Source organism: Polistes dominula, unplaced genomic scaffold (genome assembly GCF_049000335.1).
Source record: "Polistes dominula isolate Pdom_NZ unplaced genomic scaffold, Pdom_raw_medaka contig_28, whole genome shotgun sequence".
NCBI classification, from domain to species: Eukaryota; Metazoa; Arthropoda; class Insecta; order Hymenoptera; family Vespidae; genus Polistes; species Polistes dominula.
This window is the reverse complement of record NW_028300879.1, coordinates 2,028,271-2,050,576: the sequence shown is the minus strand read 5'-3', so window position 1 is coordinate 2,050,576 and position 22,306 is coordinate 2,028,271. Positions and strand designations below refer to the sequence as shown.

General features: G+C 26.8%; 1 protein-coding gene across 9 annotated transcripts in view; it reads right to left on the bottom strand.

Moving 5' to 3' along the window:
• Positions 1-22,306, bottom strand: part of cmpy (crimpy) — a 327,230-nt gene that overhangs the window by 143,961 nt on the left and 160,963 nt on the right. The window contains exon 1 of one of the 9 annotated variants that reach the window (XM_089173124.1): positions 9,577-10,204. The exons of the other annotated variants lie outside the window; for them this stretch is intronic. Coding sequence (XP_089029250.1) covers positions 9,577-9,661 — 85 coding nt within the window. The 5' untranslated portion in view covers positions 9,662-10,204. Of the gene's footprint in view, positions 1-9,576; positions 10,205-22,306 lie in introns of those variants that run through there. 9 annotated transcript variants of the gene reach the window in all.

The following is a 22,306-nucleotide window of genomic DNA, read 5'->3' as shown; positions in this document are numbered from 1 at the left end:
TATGATTATACGTTTCAAAATAAAATTATACAAAAATTGTTAATTGTTCTTTGATTTTTTTAATATATATATATATATATAAAATATAATTATATATTATAATATAATTATAATATATAATTTTATATATTATACTTTATTTTAATAATAATATTATTATTATTTATTATATATTAATATTAATATTATATATTATATAATAATAGTAATAATAATAATATAATTTTATTATTAATATTAAATTAATTATATATTAAAATTTATAATTATATAAATATATTATATTATATATTAATATATAATTGTATTATATTATAATAAATATAATAATAATAATATTATATATTATTATTATTTATAATATTAAAATAAATATAATATAATATATATATATATATATATATATATATATTTAGAATATACACATCTTTTATATTTAATATAATATTAAATTTTTATTTCATATATACAGTAAAAAAATGAATATTTGAAAATGCATATTTGTTTGTATGAATAATTGTATTCTTATTCATACAATAAGAATATAATTTTACACATATATACTTTGATATTTTTATTAAACAAATATTTCAATCCTATACTAAATATAATAATATATATATATATATGGTAAACATATTCACCATTTTGAAATTTTATATCACGATATTATTTGTTTGTCAAAGAACAATATAATAATATGATAAAAAGATAAGTGTAGGTGTGAGAAAAAGAAAGACAAAGAGAAGGAAGATGGTGGAGGATGTTATGGGAGTTGGAGAAAAGATAAAAGAAAGGAGCAAAAAGCGGTTGTTTGTCATCTGACTTTGCCAGTCACCCTTTTCTCTTTTCTAAACAAAGAAATATGCCTTCGAGCATAATTAGAGAATTTGTAGACGGAATACTTTGGTATCTACAAAAAGAGAAAGGAATTGTACCTTCCTTCGTCTGAATAAACGAGATACGAGATACTCATTCTATCTCTTTCTTTTCTTTTTTTTTCTTTCTTTCTCTTTCTCTTTCTCTTTCTCTTTCTCTGGAGAATAACGCGAAATTTATTTCCCTCGGTACAAAGGGTAGATTTAAATTTCTTCAAGGGTTGTTAGGGGATCCTCCCATTTTCGAATAATGAACGTTCTACGATAGATCGTTTTTATACGTCGTTTAACATTATGCATTTTGTACGCTTAAAGTTCTTTTCATCGAGATGTATTTACTCTTCTCATATATTCGAAAGAGCCGAATTATTTATCACAAGACGACATATTTTATGGGCTTTTATACGAGTATTATCACGTCAATGTATAGCTCACGTTAACAATAGCGATAAAGAAGTAAAATCATTTTGATTAAAACGAATTGACTGAAATGTAACACACAGTGAAAAACATTATCGTTTTATACAGCTCGTTAAAATTTTCTTTGTTTTTTTTTTACGCATAACTAATGACAACATATTTTACGAATAAAAATGGCAAGGAAAGTATCGTTAATTAAAAATGTTTACAACAAATGTTTTTTTTTTTTAAAGTTATAACAAAAATACGAAATAATTAACAGTTAGCTTTTCGTTAAATGTATTATACTAATAAAAAAAAAACAACAACAAATTGATAATTTTGACGTATACGTTTCGTTGATTAGATTATTTCGACATGTGAAATGTACCAATCTCATGTAATTGTGTACGAATTCGTATAAATACCAATTAATCCTGTAAACTCTTCTGTATGAGGGAATCTTTTGCGGTATTTTAATAATAACAATTGCATTGCTGTTACATCACAATGGAATCATAAATGAGATATGTATCTGTATATTCACGGACTAAGAATATTGATGTTAAATCGAACAATGTACTAATGATTACTGATGTTTAACCATGGACCATGTTACTATTTAAATCAATTCCATGTACCAAATATTACTTGTATAAATGAATTATTATAGATAAGTATAGACAATCATATTTTCGTTGTAACATCTTAACAATAGAATTACCGATAATTACTGTGTGTATATATTGCATTTATACTAGAGTAATTTAAACGATTATATTAAAAATTTATATAAATTATAAATAAAATAATTAATTAATTAAAATATTAATTTTATTATATAATATTATATTTTATTTAATATTGTAGTAATATAATTATATAATTATATTAAATATATTATATAATATTATAATAATATTTAACATTATATAATAAATAAATTAAAATATTAATATTATAATATAAATTATAAATTTTAAATATTAATTATTAATTTAATTTAATTATTATATTTTAATTTATTATTTATAATTTATTTAAATATTATTAATTAATATTATAATAATAAAATATATTTATTATATATTTATATAAAATTAAATTATAATAAATATATTTACACATATATACGTATATTAACATATAGTATAATTATATACATATTATTACAATACATTTGTAATAGTACTATACTACCATACTACAATAATACTACTATCATAATACATTATGTGTTTATATTAAATATATTTAATTTTATTGAATGAATATATATTGATACAATTAATAAATATATATATATATATATAGAAATATTTTAAATAATAATATCATACTTATCATTTGTGTTCAATATAAATTATTACGTTTCACTATACGACCGAATAAGGTTCTCGTATAATATCGTAGAATGGTAGAAATACGTTTAATTTGGAGTTAAAACCAATTCCATATTTTGTCTGTAACAGTAAGGATAAGAAACGATATGAGATAGTCATTAGCAAGGACATTCCCAGCTGGCAGCATTATTGAAGTACACTGTACATGGCGTGAACATAACGAGAGCCGGTTAAACGTTAAACGCATCGTGGTACACGTGTCGGACGACAAGATTACTTGCGATAAGATCTAACGATCGACGAAGGCGGGGACGTTAGAAAACAACGTTACTCCTCGTAAATTACTTCCTCCTGCGAGTATTGCGTTGGAAAATATTCGTCAGCACCTTAACTTTCGTGTTTAAAATCGATTACGTACTACTAACGATCATCAAATTAGACACTTTATTTAATATAATGATGGATCAAAGTGAGAACAGAATTTCGTATATCTCTTGTGTTATTGGTAATAAAATAAAAAATAATTATAATAAATATTTGATTAAAATTTTCTTATACAGATTGAAATCGATTAAAATGGTTAGTTGCAATAATTGATTTTATAAAATAAAAATATGGTTAGATGGCAAAATTATGCAAATTGCAGGGATCACATCTATGATGAAAAGCACTTTGTTTCGATGTTATTTTTTTAATATACATCCAAGATTTCAAAGTCATGGTATTTTTTTTAGCAATAATGTATATTCGTCTAAAGAAAAAAATCGATATTGTAGTAAGTGGTAATTTATACTATAGTATAGTATAAATATACTATTATATTATTTTATATATATAATATTTATACTATATATAATATTAATTTATAAATATTATATTATATGATATATATAGTATTAATTTATTATTTATTAATAGTATTGTTATATAATATATTACTAATAATATATTATATAATAATAATAATATAATTAATTTATGTGATTATAATAATAATATTATTATATAATATTTATAGTATTAATTTGTCAATTTAAAAAAGAAATTTTTTTTTATATTCAATTCTTTCCTTTCCAACAAATATTAATTTCACAAATAAGAAACAAACAGAAAGGATTTTACATTAATAAAAATAATATTATAATAATCATTATATTATATATATATATATAAAATTATCTAACTTGAAATTTAAATAATTAATTTCAATTTGAAGATTAATTGTCACGTTGTAGAATGGCAAGGAATAAACAATAGTCACGTTTCTATCGTAAAGAAAGAAAACGAGAATCCGATTAAAGTAACTTTCTATATACGTATGTATTATATGTAAATACATATACAGATACATATTATATTAACGAGCTTGAGCGAGGACGTAATTTAGACTCGTTAGGAAACGGCCGGCAAGGGGTATTATCTCATAAAAGGGTTGAGAGAGCAAGCCACCGGCGAGTAATCCAACCGAATCTTAATTAGAAAATTCATTTCATGCGTCGACATCTCCGATCCTATCCCAACACTCCTGCTTTACTTCCTCCTCCTCCTCCTCACCCTCCTCCTCCTTTTCCTCCTCATCCACCAACTTTATTTTACACCTTTCTACAGTATCCTCGAATGCTAGAAACTTATGAATTCTTGTTACGAACTAGTCTTAATTCAATCTGTCGTTTTCGAAACATCTTTCTAACATTTTTATCCATTTTCAAATAGATTTTTTTTTTATACAAATTTATCGATCAATGATGATAAATAAAAAAAAAATATAGGAATGTAAAATCACGATTATTAATTATAAATATATTGTTAATCGTTGGAATGAAATTCATGTAAATTAACACTAAGGTGTATAAGGAAACTTTTAATAATGAAAAATAATTTTTATTTATAATCGAGTATTTTTTACATTTTATATTAATTTATTTGATTATATTTAGATAACTTACAATATATAAATATACGAATATAAAATATATATATATTCGTATAATATATTTTATATTTTATTTATATATATATATATTAAAATATGCTTTTAAATATATTAAGTAAACATTAAATAGAGAATCATAATTTTTACTAATAATATAAAAGAAAATTTTACATAAAAAAAATGTAATTAATGGTGTACTTTTGTGTTGGGTAGTGTACATAAAAAAAAAAAAGTAAGTAAAGCAATGAAATAAAAAAGAGACCATACATCTTAAATGTTTTGCAACAGGCGTGGCACTTTTAATTAATCGATAATACTTGCAAGAGGCCTTCGTTATTAATTTGCAAATCGAAAAATATCGTTTCGTTGTCAAGTAACATATACATGCACTTCTTTATCTCTATCTCTCCAATCTTTCTTGTCGAATTTTTCTTTCTTACACAATCTTACGTACGTTCTCAAGTAACGATATATATATTTTTTTATTTCTTCAAAAAGACAACATGAGATAAAGAAGAATTACCGAAGGAGTAATTAATTAAAGTGAGAAAAATCGACTCTCTCTTTTTCATTCTTTACGAGTAAGCAATTTCGTTGGTTCTTCTTATCTTTCCTTTCCGATTCATTCGTTTTGTTTTTCAGGTAACACAAAAACGACAACTCTTTACGAAAGTATTCCCTTTGAATTCATAATTTCAAAACAGAGATTTTCTGTGCGAGTTGCTTTCATTAGATGAAGGGTTAATTAAGTATAATCCAAGCTCGTTTAACTGCAACTCGTACTAATTGACTAGGACTTGCTTACACCAACACGAATAATTAATATTCTCGGAATAATGAAATGATACAAATTGCGTAACGCAATGGAGAAAATTTTACAAAAGATGATCCTTTCCTTTGTTATTGTTGTTGTTATTTTTCTTTTTTATTATTATTATTAAATGCAAATAAAATGAAATATAATTGACTAAAGTGTATTATTGTAATCGTGCATGATTTTACGTTTTGAACAGGATGTCAGTCAGATCGTTTTTAAACGAGAACACACGTGCTTACTGTGATATTACTTTATTCATTTATTTATTTATTCAGCGTGAATAAAAATCTGAGCACACAATCATGGCACGCAAGCAAGCAAGCAAGCAAGGACTTCTTTTAAAAAGATCCGTAAAAGGAAGAAATCGTTCGTGGGCAGTAATTCGAACCAAATATGGATCCCCCAGTGACTTTCAATATCGCGATCCTTTCTGCACATGCGAGTTTAAACTTGGACTCGTCCTTTTGCAAAATATCGCTTACGTAATTCCACGGTAAACCGGCCATGGTATAAAAAGATCGTTATTGTACCTACGTATGTATATAAATATACATATATCTTCTATATCTATATATGTATGTAATGTAGATATATATTTCTCTTATCCTCTGTTTCTTTTTCATTTTATTTTTTGATGAAGTTTCGAGATACAAGGCGTCGTGAAGGTAGGTACACACATCGATCATAAGATATAAAAGAGAAAGAAGGAAATAAACTTAAAAGTATCGTCCTCATTTTCAAACTAGCAAGGAGAAAAATAATGATTCTCGATAATACCGAACGATGCAGAAGCCATTATGTACGTCGAGTTAAGACACGAAGGATACTTACTTTTAGCCAAGTCAAACATGTTGACCCGTTGGAACTTCATCGAAAACAAACACATTCGTAAGTAAACGTGATCACGAGTAAGAAAGAAAAAGAAAATGAAAAAGAACAAGAACAAGAAAATAGTCAGTTTCAAGTCTTATGTATTTGCTCGACACAATAACCAAGGGATTATTTTTCTTTCCGACATAACGAATCGGAAACAATATTCTTCCTTCGAAAAAGAGAAATAAAAAGATAGAAGGAAGAAGATAAAGGGGATAAGTAGTGATAGCTTACGACGTGTTTCGAATCACATTTCGAACAAGTAGTGAAGGTTTTACAACTTTTATATCGTTTATCTTTCTATTATTTCTATTTATTTTATTATATCTATTTCTTATTAGTTTTTTGTTCTTTTTGTAAATATACAACAAATCCTAGAAGTATTCGTATCCACATTTTCCATTTAAAATTATTAATATTTTCAAATTGTTATACACACAAACATATTTTAGGATTATTAAATATTTGAATTGATATCAATTTTAATATAAACTAATCATTATATTATTTATAAATTGATCTCACAAGATATACTCGTTTCAAAAATATTTTAAGATGCAAGGGAGGACCAACCAAGTACTATTTATAAAAATAATTAATTTTATTTTTATTATATATTATGTATATACAAATACTCCTAATGAAACCAATTTTGTTTTATCATTTAAACAAAATTACATTTGTTTTTATATAAAATAAAGTTATATAGAGTTACTGTAGTTTCTAAATGTATATACACAGAGTATAAGTATACTAATATGACATATTAAATAATGACAGTTGATTAAATAAACAAATAGAAAAAAGTTCATGTTAGAATATATCTTACAAATCACATGATATTTATAATATACAATTACAATTATTTATGCAACAAAATAAATTTAAAAAAAAAACAAAATTCTATTTCTTTCTACTATCGTAATTATTACTAACACATATGTATATCAAACCTGTTTGAACATAACATTCCAAGTAACTAATTCGATGTAGATCGAATCGATCTTATGTATGCATAAGACAGTGAGTAGGCGAGACACAGCAAGTAATTAACTCTACGATCTTTGAGAAACCCTTTATTTAAATTATCGTAAAAATATGTTCAGACTCATTCACTTTCGATATAAACATATAGTATATTATTAGAGAAAAAGAGAGAGAGAGAAAAAGAAAGAATGAATGAGTGATAGTATAATAATAGGGATTGATCTCTTAAATATATATATATATACATATATGTCTATTTTTCCTTCGAACTTTATACATATAGCAATCTCTTGTTCAACTTTACGATCGATCAACCTGCAACTCGAGCAATGGTTTTGCATTTTTTCAATGGCAATTTAACGACTATAATATCGTCATTTTTATCGTATTTATTCCAATGTCAAGGTGTTGCAGTAGCAATCGTAAAATAAATACATTTCTCTTAAACCATGAATACGTAAATATGGTATACATGTATATATATATATATAAGTGTGCATAGTTCTTTTATATTTATGAAAAAAGTTATTCAAGTATCATCGTAATTATGAGTCGTAAATGTTAATAAAAAAAGAAATCTTTGAACATCGAGTATTTTTTTTTTTTATCCTCCTTTTAACACTTTAATAGCCGTTCACACAACATGTGTGTGAATAGCCGGAACAACCATTATTGGCCGTTATTTATTTATAATATTTTATACATTTAAAATTATATAAAATTAAATTTGTTGTTAAATTGCTGTTGTTGTTGTTGTTTTTTTATGTTAATTTTTTCGTAAATTTAATACTATTTTTCTAAATTAATTTTTCATAAATATTACCGACCCCTAGCAATGTTATGCGTAGACGTGCAACCATTAAAGTGTTCATATTATTTATTATTGATGTAATTTTTTTTATGGAGAAAAGGATAGAGAGAGAGAGAGACAGAGAGAGAGAGAGAGAGAGAGTTACAATATCATATCGATATTATCTCGCATCGTTGGAAATATATAAAAAGTAAAGTTTGGTGAAAGAGAGAAGTCAAGTATAAAAGTGTAGGAAAAAGTTAGAATATTTTTGTTTTCTACGATGAGAAAAGTTCTTCCGAGACGATCGACGAATCTACTTTTTCACCCTCTCTTTCTCCCTCTCATTCTAACTCCCTCATTCTCTCTCTCTATCTCTCTCTCTTTCTTTCTTTCTTTCTTTCTATCTGTCTATTTTCTTTTTCTCTCTTTCTTCTTGTCTTCGTATATATGTATGTTGGGGAACCTTTACCGAAACAGTCGACTGGGCACTGATCATCGAATGTCGAATGATTATATATAGTCGATTCTGCCAAACTTTTCGAGTTGCTTTTATCAAGAGGTAGATATATTTATGAAAACTTTTATCATCGATTTTAAACGTCGATTTTTCTTTTTTATATCTAAAGTCAACGAAAGTAATTTCGTCCTCTATGTGATTTACACACATATATATATGTGACACATTTAAACCGTAATAATAATAATAATGTATTTAATAATTATTTATTGTTTTTATATTTTATTATTCACTAAAGTAAATGAATTGTATTAATAATAATACGTGGCTAAAATTTTAAATCAAAGTCAAATAAAACAGATGTTTTTATAGTCCTGTGAGTACACCTTTGAATGGAAGAAACTTTGTACAATTATCAATTTTTAAAGATGATCTCTGAATTTGTATAAAATTAACAAAATAAATAATATATAATAAACTCAATTTCACGTAAAATAATATCTATATCTATGAAATATTAATTTGTCATAATCGGTATTATAATTAAAAAGTATTTACGAACCTATTGTATAATATAAATTAATAATTAGTAAATTTCGTAATCTTAATTTTACAATGATAAATAAAATAAATGAAATATAATCTATATCGTCAATCAGTACAATTTTTATATATATATAATTATCACCCTGTATAATAATCTCTCTCTCCATAACTTATATAATATTATCGTAATATCTGTCATACTAAAAACTATAGTAAAACAACGAAGATTTATTACAAGAATAAAAAAAAAAAAACCTCTCAAAACTTGATTTCTCAACACGTAATCCAAATGACGTGTTACAACGTTTTACACGTTCTTAAAAATAAAAAAAAAATAAAATAAAAATAAAAAAATCAAAGCATATCAGTGGTAAGAAGAAATTCAGTATGAATTTCGATGAAATATGAGATGAAAAAAAAGAAAACAAGAAGAAGAACAACAAGAAGCTGAATAAGAAGAAGAGGAAGAAGAAGAAGAAGAAGAAGAAGAAGAAGATGATGATGATGATGATGATGAAGAAGAAGATGAAGATGATATGAAGGGACTCACCGAAATGTTTTTCACCTGCCCAGCAGTGTTCGTCCTTCGGTATCCTTAAAATCGCAAGCAGGTAGGATGACGTCAATGCAGCCATAAGAAGAGGAAGAAGAGAAAGAAGAAGAAGAAGAAGAAGAAGAAGAAGAAGAAGAAGAAGAAGAAGAAGAAGAAGAAGAAGAAGAAGAAGAAGAAGAAGAAGAAGAAGAAGAAGAAGGAAACCGGTTGGTGGCCGAACGAAAACCGCTAGCCACGACCTCGACCGATGAGGAGAAACAAACCGCAACCTTATGTGATCTTTTCTCTTCTTCGTTCACGTTTCTTTACTATCTAGCAAGCAAGCAAGCAAGCAAGCAAACTGGCAAGTTAGTCCTCATGCTAGTAGTTTAGCTATTCACCTAGCTAGCTAGCAACATAGCATGGTTTGCTTGCTTGCTTGTTTGTTTGTTGGTTAGTTAGGTGATAGATGCTCGCGCGCGCTCACACAATCGACCACAGGATGAACATTGGAGGACCGAGCATCGATGACTTTGAAAAGCTATTTGAGAATCTCTCCCTTCGTAATTACCTTGACGGCCTGCTGCTTGCCGCTTGCCTGCACTTCTATAGAATGTGGAACGCTAACGAAAATAGAACGTAAGAAAGTCGAGCCTCCTGTTAATGATATTGGTATGGTATTCTGCAATAACAACAACAACAACAACAACAACAGCAAGAACGGATACGATGAGGAAGATGAGAATGATGACGTGCACGGATCATCCAATTAAATTTTTTTACATGGACACCTTGATGAATAAAATTTTCTTCGTTATTCAACTTTCATTTTCTTTTCCTTTATTCTTTTTTTTAATTCTTGGAAATAGGAATGAATATGTTTCATAGGGTGGAAAGCTTGTTTTAGCAATGGTTTTAGCTTGGTTTGTGTAATATTTTATGAATGAATGAATAAATGAATGAGCAAATATCCGGAAGACCTAGTTTCATTAACGAATTTGGAAACAATTTTTTGTGTGTGTGCAATTTCTTACAAACGAATGAATTAAAGGAATTAATTCATATTAGGTTTATTTTTTCTATCGAATTTATAAATTCTATATATATATATATATATATTAATAATAAAAGGTAATTGAAAAAAGTAATTAAAAATAAAAATTTCACGTTACAATATAATATTATCAATATTCAAACTATAGACATTGAAATGACGTAGGACTACGTCAACGAAATTTCGGTGAAACATTTGAAATGACCTAGATGATTACACATTATCGATTTGTTAAAATATATCAAGAAAATAGACGCGTTACGTAAAAGTATATAACAACATATTTGCTTTTGGCCTTCAATAATTCTACACGATAGATGATTGCTTTACTTTAAGAGGATAGACCTATTTTCTCTACCAAATAATCTTCTATTATTAATAGATTATCTTTAAAGATATAATCTCATCGTGAAGTAAGTTTCGTTCGTTCGTTCGTTCGTTCGTTCATTCGTTCGTTCATTTGATCAGAAAAGTATTCATCGAGAAAAAGAATGTGAGAAAGAGAGAGACAGAGAGACACTATCACAGATATAGTATGTGTGTGTATGAGAGAGAGAGATAGATAGATAGAGATTGCTCACGTAGGCACCATTAATCTTGACCCACTCCTGTTTATCCGTCTTCTGTTTAATTTCCTCTTTTTGACGTACCCATTTCCCACTAACCAATGCGTTTTGCGCACGTACAACACAACGATGACAACAACACCAACGACGAAAAGGTTTATCGCGAAAAGAAACACACAGAGAAAGAGAGAAAGAGAGAGAGAGAGAGAGAGAAAGTAACGGAGTTAAGGGAGAGAAAATGAAAATAAAAAAGAAGAAAAAGAAAAGAAAAAAGTCCTTGGAGAGAATGAGAGGAGATGAAGCGAGTTAAGTGGTAGACGTGAGGGAAAGTTAAGATGGAATAAAGAGGGGGGAGGTGGTGTTGGGAAGGGGGTTGGGGAATGGTGAACAATAAAAAAAATACAAAAGAAAAAATAATGGTAAGAAAAAGAAAAAAGAAAGAGAGAGAGAGAGAGAAAGAGAGAGAGATGCGCGAACGATCGTGAAAAAGCATTCGAAGGTTGAAGGATTTAGAAGGAAAGCAAAGAAGAATTGAGGTGTGGGGGTGGAAACGGAAAGAAAGAAAAAAAATAATGGTAGTAAGAAAAGGGATGTGCAAAACACATCGTGAAAGGCATTCAAAGATTCAAGGATTTGGAAGGAACGAGGAGCAGAGAGTTAAGGTAACCGAAGAAGAAAAAAGGTAGGTAAGTAAGAATGAAAGATAGAAAGAATGAACGAATGAAAAAAAAAAAAATAAAAAGAAAAAAAATAGCAAGAAAAGAAGTGGAGCAAAACACCATGGAAAAGCATTCGAGGATTATCGTGTATCTCATTACATGGAGGTTTCAGTTCGCGCTTGCGCAAGGTGGTTGTTCGCCAAAGTTCCTCCAGGAACAAATTCAAGAGGCTGATAAATGGTTTTCTCTCTTTCTTTATTGAAAAGTGAAAAGCTTTCAGTCGGGTCCGACGTTTTCTTTTTTTTTTTCTTGCTTATTCGAAGAGTAAGAGTTTTTTTTTTTTTTTTTTTGCTAAGATCAGCTCTTTTTTTCTGTTTCTTTTTGAATTCTCCTCTGAACGATGCTTCAACGTGTAAGAGAAAAAACATCAAACGTTCGATAGTAGAAGAGAAGGAAATAGGGTAGGGTGAAGGGAAGGGTTGAAAGAGGCAACGGGGTTTATATAATAATGAGATTAATTTTATTCATACATATTTTACTTTGTGTGCAATATTTCTTTGATTTGTTACTATTTCCAAATGAAACTGTGTGCAATCGTGTATTCGTTTGAAACAAAATGACCTAAACTTGTTTGTATGTTTATAGTTCGAGTTTAAAATGAGCAGAAGAAATCAACTTCCATTTTCGGTCAAAAGCTTTTTCCACTATCTCTCTCTCTCTCTCTCTCTCTCTCTTTTTATTTTCATCCTATAGGTTAAAAGCGGAGTTTATTTTATCGAAGGGGAAAAAATACGTGGTCATTGTGATATACGCCAAGATAGGTTGTAGACGTTAAAAAAAATCGCGTTGAATAAATTTGTAAGCCGTCAAGAGAGAGAGAGAGAGAGAGAAAAAAAAATCTCTCCTTTTTCTTTTTTCTTTTCTTCTTCTTTCTCCCTATCTTCATTTTCTTATTTTTTTTTTCTTCTCCACCTACTTCTATTCCTTCTTCTTCTTCTTCTTCTTGTCGCTCAATGACACGATTCGAGACGCACGTTTTCGTGCACCCGTAATACGGCGACTTTCACAAAGTGATTCTATTCTCGCGTTAAATTTAAATGAAATTAATTACCGGTGACGTTAAATAAAATAAAAAAAAGATAGAAGAAGAAGAAGAAGAAGAAAAGAAGTATGAAAAAAATTTTTAATTAATTAATTTCGGACTGCTGTGCCAGAATGTTTTATTTTTTTTATATATTATTTTTTCTAGTCTTTAGCCAACGCAAGTAAGACAAGAAACGAAGTGGTCTTCCCATCTTTATGGACGAGAATAAAGAAGAAAAAAATATAAGAAAAAGAAAAATGAAAAAAACTGACTTCTACGCAAGAACAAATTGCTTGCTAGTACTTTGTCGTGTTAAAACGAACGTCAACGACGATGACGACATCTTCGTATCTGCCAAGTCGATTTTTCGCGGTTATGAGATATCTTCAAAGAATTTATCTCTCTCTCTCTCTCTCTCTCTCTCTCTCTATTTTTTTAATCTATTTTTTGTTGTTGCCAACTCTTACTTAGCGTAAAAAGCTTGCGGTTGATAATAAAGTGAACTATTCGTTATAAGCAATATACATGAAAACAAATACGACGAAAATATATTAATGGGTACTATTATATAGTATGGTCAGGGATGACCAACACTTTGATAATAAAACTATTATTTTTTGGTTGATCATAGACTACTAAAAATGACGTTTAATGTTAAACAAAAATACCTTGTTAGAAAATGAAATTATAATTCTGCTAAGTGATTGTAATTTTGCAAGTAGAAAATATTACTAAATATTTTTTTTGTGGAAACACATCATGTGCGAAAAAATATCCCAATATTAAACGAATTTTTGGATTACTCAATACGATGTGTTTTTCTTTTTTAAATGTTAAACACAACGCTCAGAATTACGAATAACCTTTTGATTTTTCCCTTTTATTTGAAAGAGTGGGGCCCACCTCTGACGTGCACGAATTCGTTTCGGTTGATTCGATAAAGAAAGAACTTGATGCTTTAGTAAGCCAAGCCCATACACTCTTCTCGTTCTCTACCAATCCGCGAGAGAGCCCTCATTCTTCTTAGATCAAAGTACGAAATATCAAGTTGAGAAACGACTTCGAAAGGTCTCACTACAAATGTGAAACGAAAGTTCAACAGTCGAACCAGCAGAGAACTTCTGGATGTCTTGATTTTTCCTATATTTTCTTCTTTTCTCGTATCGTGCGAAATGGAGTGGAAAAGATAGAGAAAGAAAGAGTGATGGTGGTTGTGGGAGGTGATGGTGGGATGGGTTAGGCTAAGAGGGTCGGAGAGGGAGAGGTAGAAATATTCGAATGATGGTTAGCTGACAGAAGAGAGATGATGAATAGATAAACTGGAAAAAAAAGTTGTACTTTTGGTAAGTTAAAGTATTTTTCTATGTGATTTGTTGATTGTAAAAATAAGGATAAGAAAAAAAAGATATATACATGTATACCTTCATATATAATTATACCTATATAATATTATAGTAAATTTATATTATATTATATTGATAAATAAATAAAATATTAATTTAAAATTTAATTGAAATAAATTAAAATATAATATATTTTAATTATAATATTTATAAAATTAAAATATATATTATATTATAATATAGGTATGTACATATATATATATATATTATAAAAATTATTAAGTGGAATTATTAATACGTATAAAAAAAAAGTAATATTTATCGAGAATTATTTGTCAAGGTTATTTGACAATTTTTTTTTTATAAAGAAAAGTATTTCATTCGTATGTTATTATAGTTTGACAACGAACAGAGAAGTCCTGATATTTTTGTTGTATTTTTCTTATATTTTCTTCTTGTCTCGTGTCGTGTGAAATTGGAAGGAAAAGAAAAAGAAAAAGAAAGGGAAAAATTCGAATGACAGTTAAAGCCGAAGGAAGATGATGAATAGATAAATCGGAAAAAGTTTTGCTAAAATATTTTCCTATGTCAAAGAAAAGTTTTGCAATAGGTATAAACCTCATCAAGACAAAGTTATGCAATTATTCTGTTCGAGGAAAAGAACAAATCAAAAAAGTATTATAAAATAATAGAAATTATTTACCGTGAAATAATACGTAAAATGTAATATTACCGATAATTAAAACTTTAAACAATTAAAAATTTGTTCGTATTTTTTTTGTCTTTCTTTTTTTTTTTTTTTATGAAAAACAAAATATTCCATTATTATATTTTATAATACATTATACTTTTTGTTTTTTTTGTTTTTTTAAACTTTCGTAATAATATTTAAATATTATTTTTCCAGATTTATTAACGTCATATACTTTCCTAATGATTTTTACAATCACGTCGTGGTCAGTGCGGTTCTACGTTTGTTATTTTTTCAATTGACCCAAGTCGTATGTTCCATCATCGACTATTACGACATTACCAGCTCGATGATAACGATTTCACCGTCATGAGTTTTGCAGCAGCTGTCTCGATAGTTATGTCATACTATTATCTAATTGGTACAATCATTTATTTTATTTTTCTAATCCGATCTTCAATCTTTATTCATTTTCATCTTGTAAATTTCATTTGAGATACGATCAAATTTGATATCCAATAATAATGAAAGAAAAAAAGAAAGATCTTTTATATAGGTACAATTATTAATTATAACTAATTAACATTCGTGTAATTTAATTATTACACAATAATTGATTAAGATGATTTAATTGCATGCACATTTTTTTTTTTTTTTTTCTATACCGATAGAGACATTGAAATGTAGTTCGTTATAAAATCAAGTTGTTTAATTAACGAACAGAGATGAGTTGACGACTAGTTACAATAAAATGTAAAACCAAATATTTCATGTATCTAAAACAAATGTTAATAACTAGTAATGTAAAACATATATCAAATGAATATGAAAGAATGCATATTTTTGTTAACCTTAAAGTTCATTACACAAGTCGAACATTTATTGAATGCTCGGTTTATAGTTAACACTCTTTAAGCTTTAAAAAGGAGAGTATATTACGGTCCTTGACCTGTTAATAAAATCATCACGAAGAGTGATGATCTCGTTTCACGGCCTATGACAGTACTTAAACTAGACCCTGATTGCCTTTATTTAATATTTTCCTCGTTAAAGAATCAAGTTTAATGGGACGTATTAAAACGCTGCCACAATTTTCAATACAAAGCTTTTTTTTGTTTTTTTTTTACAGATTTTACCTTGTCATAAAATAAAATTCATTTAATCAGATTTTTTCATTGAAATTTTGCTTTTTAATAATTTTATATATTCGTATAATAAAATTAGTTTTTCATTTGATTTCTTTCATAAAATTGTATTAATTAAAAATTAATAAAATAAAAAAATTGTAATAAAACATAATAAATATAATAAAAAAAAAAAAATTAGAATAAAATTTTATTACAAATATTCGCATGAAAATATATAAAATTGCAAGTGTAAAAAAAATCTTGACTATTAAAAAATATTTTACTTAAATATATATATACAAAAATAAATAAAATAAAATTATATTATATATAAATAATATATGAATATTATTTTATATATTTATTATTTTATTTTATTGAAATTTTATAAAGCAATGTTTAAAGAAACTATTGAATGTTAATAAAATTTGTACGAAAGAAAACATATATCATTTAAAAATATATTAAAATAATAATATGTATTAGAACAAAAATGGATAGACAAAATATTCGACACATAAATCATACAAATGCAAAGTGAAAAGTAAGATATATGTGAGTGTGTATGTTGTGTGTGTGTGTCTATGGAAGGGCACATAACTTTATAAAAGTAACTTTTCCATTTAGGAAAAACCAAAACGGGAAAAAGTTTGATAGCTTCGACGTACAAAGAACCAAAAGCAAAAGCGGAAAGAAAATCAAAAGAAGAAGAAGAAGAAGAAGAAGAAGAAGAAAAGGAAGTGAAAATGTAGCTAAAAGTATGTCGCTAGCGTTGTTAACGGATCTTTCTTTTTCACTCGGACATTCGCTAGTAGACACACTGGCGTTGAATAACGCCAAAAGCTAAGAACACAAAAAGAAAGATAAAAAAAAAATAGAAAGAGAGAGAGAGAGAGAGAGAGAGAGTGTGTGTGTCTCGACTTTTCGAAGACATCACGTCACGATACAACGAAGACACCAAGTACCACCACCTGGACTGTCCATTAAAACTTCAAGTGTCTATTGTCCGACAAACTTAAAATACGACCGCAACGTTGTAGAGAAACAAGTCATCTTCGAGGAATATTTCTTTTTTTTTTTTTTTTTTTTTTAATGGTTCTGTTATTTGTTCGTTCTTTAGTTTACTTATTTCAACCAATTTATATTTCTATCTAAAAAAAAAAAATTATTATCTATTTCGCGTAGATAGTTTTGTTCAAATTTGATATAGAAGGTACTTTAATAAAAATTGGATTCATTAAGGTTATTGAAAATCGATCAAGTTTGGGAACCACTGTAAGATATAAAAAAAGAACTAAAATATGCTACAAAATTTCGAAGATAGAAATAAGAAAAATAACTAATAACGATCAAATTCACGTAACAATATCGTAAATAGAAAATAAAAATGACAATGAAAATATAAAATAGAATACAAATTCTATGTATAACTCATATGCATTGTGTGTATTTCATTATAAATTACAATCTTAAAATTGAACAACTTTAAATTACCTTATTTTTTAACTTCGAAAGAAAGAAAGATAGCAACACATTTTTTTTCATTCATTCTTCTATTACATTCTCCTATATCTTTCACTTTTTCTTTTATATCTCATTTATTCCAAGCTTCTACTTCCTCATTTATTTTTTATTTTTTTTTTCTTATTTCTCTAAAATTCTTCCTTCTTTCCTATATATCTTTTTCATTCATCCCTTTCCCTTCTCCCCATTCCCTTAGGTTGGTATCTCTTTACCTTAAGAAGTTAAGAAAAATACGTCAGAAAATTTTGGTATAATATATATTTATTATTCAAAAGAATAATTTAGAAATGTTGCATTGATCGATGGAAAAAAAAATCTGCCAATTGTAATGACGATGATTAAATTAAATATTGCAATTAATTGGTGTCTATACAAATTTAGGATCATTCAATTCTAATACTAGCAACAACAATCCTGTAATAATATTTTCCATGATGCGTATGCGCATCATATCATCTAGTATTGTCTCTGTCAAAATTTCGGAGGATTCGTATCACAGTATACAATATCTCGTATCCTGTTAATTGGATATTATTATTTGAAATTAATGTTTGGTAACTGCAGGTTATTTTTACTTCGTAGCTATACAAAGTTTTATGTGTTGTCAAAAATGGTAAAGTGCATTCATTGAAAAAGAAGAATATTTGCATCTGATTAATTTTCAGAAGTTCATTCGTTTTTCTTTGGTATTGTAATAAATGGCAAATATGGGTCAATAAATTTGTCCAATATTTTGAATCAAATTCACATACACTTATTCAAATTAAATTCATTAAATATGTAATTAAGTTATAATAATATATTTATTTTTAAATTCATTCTGAACACATCAAACTATATTAATAGTTTTCAAGCAATAAAAATGTAATAAACATAACAGTGTTTAATTTTCAAAGACATTCACTGTATATATGAATCAATTAATTATTTAACACATTATAAAACAAGGTTTCATTTCTATCGCGTGTAAAAGATACGTACATTCTTCTTTTTTTTTTTTTTTTTTTTATCATATAGCAACATATCAATTTCATTTCATTAATAAATAATTCTATAGAATGATATAAACAAATTACTAGAAGTTTTCAAAAACACATTCCACAAATATTGACCTTGTCATTCCTCGGATACATTATCCTTGTATAAACACTTGATATCAATTAACAAATGAATTAATAAACGCTAAATAGTTCTTGAGAATTTTCTCGGTTTTCAATGACTGTATTTATCATTTAAAATTCATTCATAATTCTTTAACAAAGCATTTCCTGACAACTTTTACATAACATGTTGTTCTTCTTTTTAAATGTAGATTAAGTGTAGGTATATATATATATATATATATATATATATATATATATATATATTATCTTGCATCGATCTTTTGCTGCAGTAATGACTATATTACAAAGAATACTTGAGAACATCAAGAAATAATTATTTCGATATCATTGCAAATGTCAGTTCGTTTTAAAATTATAATAGAACGATCAAAATATGAAATATAAAATAAATAGAATGACGCGAGTAATACGAACAAGAGCAAAGGAATTTAATTATTTCTTTGATGGCATATTTTATCACAAAAACGATCACAAAACGAAGACAATAGGAAGTGGTAGTAGTCATATGACTCGTGTTTGCAAATATCAGTAAAGCATAAAATAACGGAATACGTGCATTTCTCTCATAATTATAAGATTAAAAAGAAAGAAAGAAAGAAAGAAAGAAAGAAAAAATCATTAATGACAAGTTTCATATACAAACATAAATGTGACTGTTAACACATATGCAAAGTCAAACGTATACATATATATGTTATTCTAAGTGTCTATAAAATTCCTTTTAACCTGCAGTATTGAAATATCTCACGACTAGACACTAGACTTATACAAAAAAAAAAAAACAATGTTGTTAGGTATGAATGAAGTCATCATACGATGCATTTTTTTTTTGCACGTCTAGTAGTAAGGCTAGAATTTCAAATTTACATTTATGAGTTTTTTTTTTTTAAATAGAACCACATATATATATATATATATATATTTTTTTTATGTTATAATCCTGTGATTCATATATCGCTGATGTCAAAATGTTCTGAAAAAACTAAAAAACAGGTTTTTCTTTTGATCAAATCAATATGTAAATAATAAGTTTATCTTAGTGTATATTAATCTCACATGATATTCGAAAATTTGAATAATACAAGTGGAATAAAAAAATTTGAATGATGAGTGCGTGTCTAACTTCAACCCTCCCTTCCTCCCTCCCCCACCATCTCACTTCTTTAACCTTTGAATCTAAAATGCAACACAATATCCATTTTTTTCCTCACTGTCAAATAATTGAATTTAAACTCTGTTACTTTTATTTCGTATTAAATATCTTGTACAATTAATTCAAGGTCAACATTTCTTTTTTTCTTTTCTCTTTTTATATTAAAACGTCATATTGTACGTCACATTCGTATCTATATTTCACGTGTATGTGTGTGTGTGTATTTGTACATGATATATGTAGTTTTTATGTACCCAGACGTATAATTAAATTAACAAATAGTTTTGTTTTTTTTTATTCCATTAATTTGTTATTCTTTTTTTTTTCTTCTGATTTTATTTGGATCAAGATCGAAAGTTCATAGTACCGGTAATTCAAAGAGAAAACACATATGATGTCGATTGAAGAATTTAAACGGCTGATATGCAATCCTCGTCAGCGTAATACTACGAAAAAGTATTACAAGGTATTTTATCGATCGAAGGAATGTGTTGGAAATCAAGATGAATGTGCATACACAGCGTTGGAACGAATGTAATTCGATACATTAATTTGTACGTATATATATATATATATATATTCATAAGAAGATATTTACTTTCGTTGGATATCTGTCTATTTAATTTTTACTTTGTTTTATAATTATTAAAAATAATATATTATAATATTATAGAATTATATATTATTATCTAATTGTAGTGTATTCACCATAGATGGTTAAGTTACAACTGTTACTTACGATTTGTACAATTTATAATGTATGGAATTAATTTTAATTTTAATTTTAATATTTAAATTATTAGTCTAAATATTATTTTCCAATAATTCATGTATTTTTATATTTTGCATTACAAGATATTTTAATATATTTTCGACAAAAGTTGACCAAGGGCTATATTTAAAAATAAATAAATAATAAAGGATTTAATCTTCGTGAAATAATTCGAATTTCTTTGTTATCGAATAATTTGTAAATAGAAAAGAAAAAAAAATCACATTATTTTAATTATCGAATTAAATATTAGAATATTTTGTTAATTGTTTTTGTATTATTATTTGTATTGAATAGAATAATAATATTTGTGCATTTTGTTTGATTATTTTATCTTATTTATTGCATCGATCATTTAATCATGAAATATTTCATCATCGTCACAATTTAATCCCAGTTTATTGAAACTTATCTACGAATATTGGATCCTAAAAAAAAAAAAAGAAAAAAATTATTCGATTCCTTTGAAATCCTTATCTTCCTTATTCTTCATTTTTCTAAGTCCTACAACGAAGAACGATATTATGTTTCCTCTTTCGTGCGATGCACCTTGCTTCCGTGTATGAAGATGACTCTTGCAGCCGGCGGCCTGCAATCGACGTGTTCCTTCACTTCGCTTTTGCGAGATTCAATGCAAGCATCCATCTGCTTTTTCTGCTCTCGTTTTTCTCTTCTATAGCTTTTCTGCGAGCAGTGACCTCGAGAAAGCTATAGACACACATACAAACACACACACACACACACACACACACACACATAAACTTATAGACAGACCTACCTATTCGTACATAAAGCCATACATACATTTACATAAATATATTGAAAAGAATTTTAGTAAAAAAAAAAAAAAGAAATTAAACTGCAGTTGATTTAACCAGAAACAAAAAATTCTAAATCTATTTTCACGAATTTTGAAATTAAATTAAATGGCTATGTATACATATATTGGGTAAGGCATTAAAAAAAGACTAGTTGAATAACTCGATTAAAAAAAAAAAACAAATTGTGTCAGACGAGACTTACTTGGTTTCGAGGGTGAACATAATTCCGTGTTATGTACACGAAATATATTTTATTTGTTTTTTATTTTATATTTTTATTTTTTATATAAAAAAAAAAAGGAATGAAATACGGATAATAATAATAAAGCTTGCAAAGTTCGCTTACAAGTATGCATTTACAAAATGACCTCACTCAGATGGTAGTACGTAGAAAAAATCTATCATTCTATTAAAAATGAAAAAAAAAAAAACTATTCTATTAAATAATGATAATAATAATAATAATCTTATTCTATTATTAAATTATTATTCTATCTCTTACAATTAATTGATATTAAATATTATATTATATATAATACAATATATAATTGTTGTAATATAACATATAATTATATATTTTAACAATTATACTATATTATAAAAATATATTTTATTTAACTAACAATTATATTTTATTAATTATTTGAAATATTTCTATAAATCACATTAATTCGTGGTATACGATTACTATTCATATTACACACGCATATATTCGGATACCGTATCACATATTTTGACCGGAAGCGAGGCGACAGTTATTTCATAAAGTTTCAGGAATGAGAAAGAATGCGAGAGAAAGAGAAGAGTAGAAAGAGAAAGAGAGAGGAAAA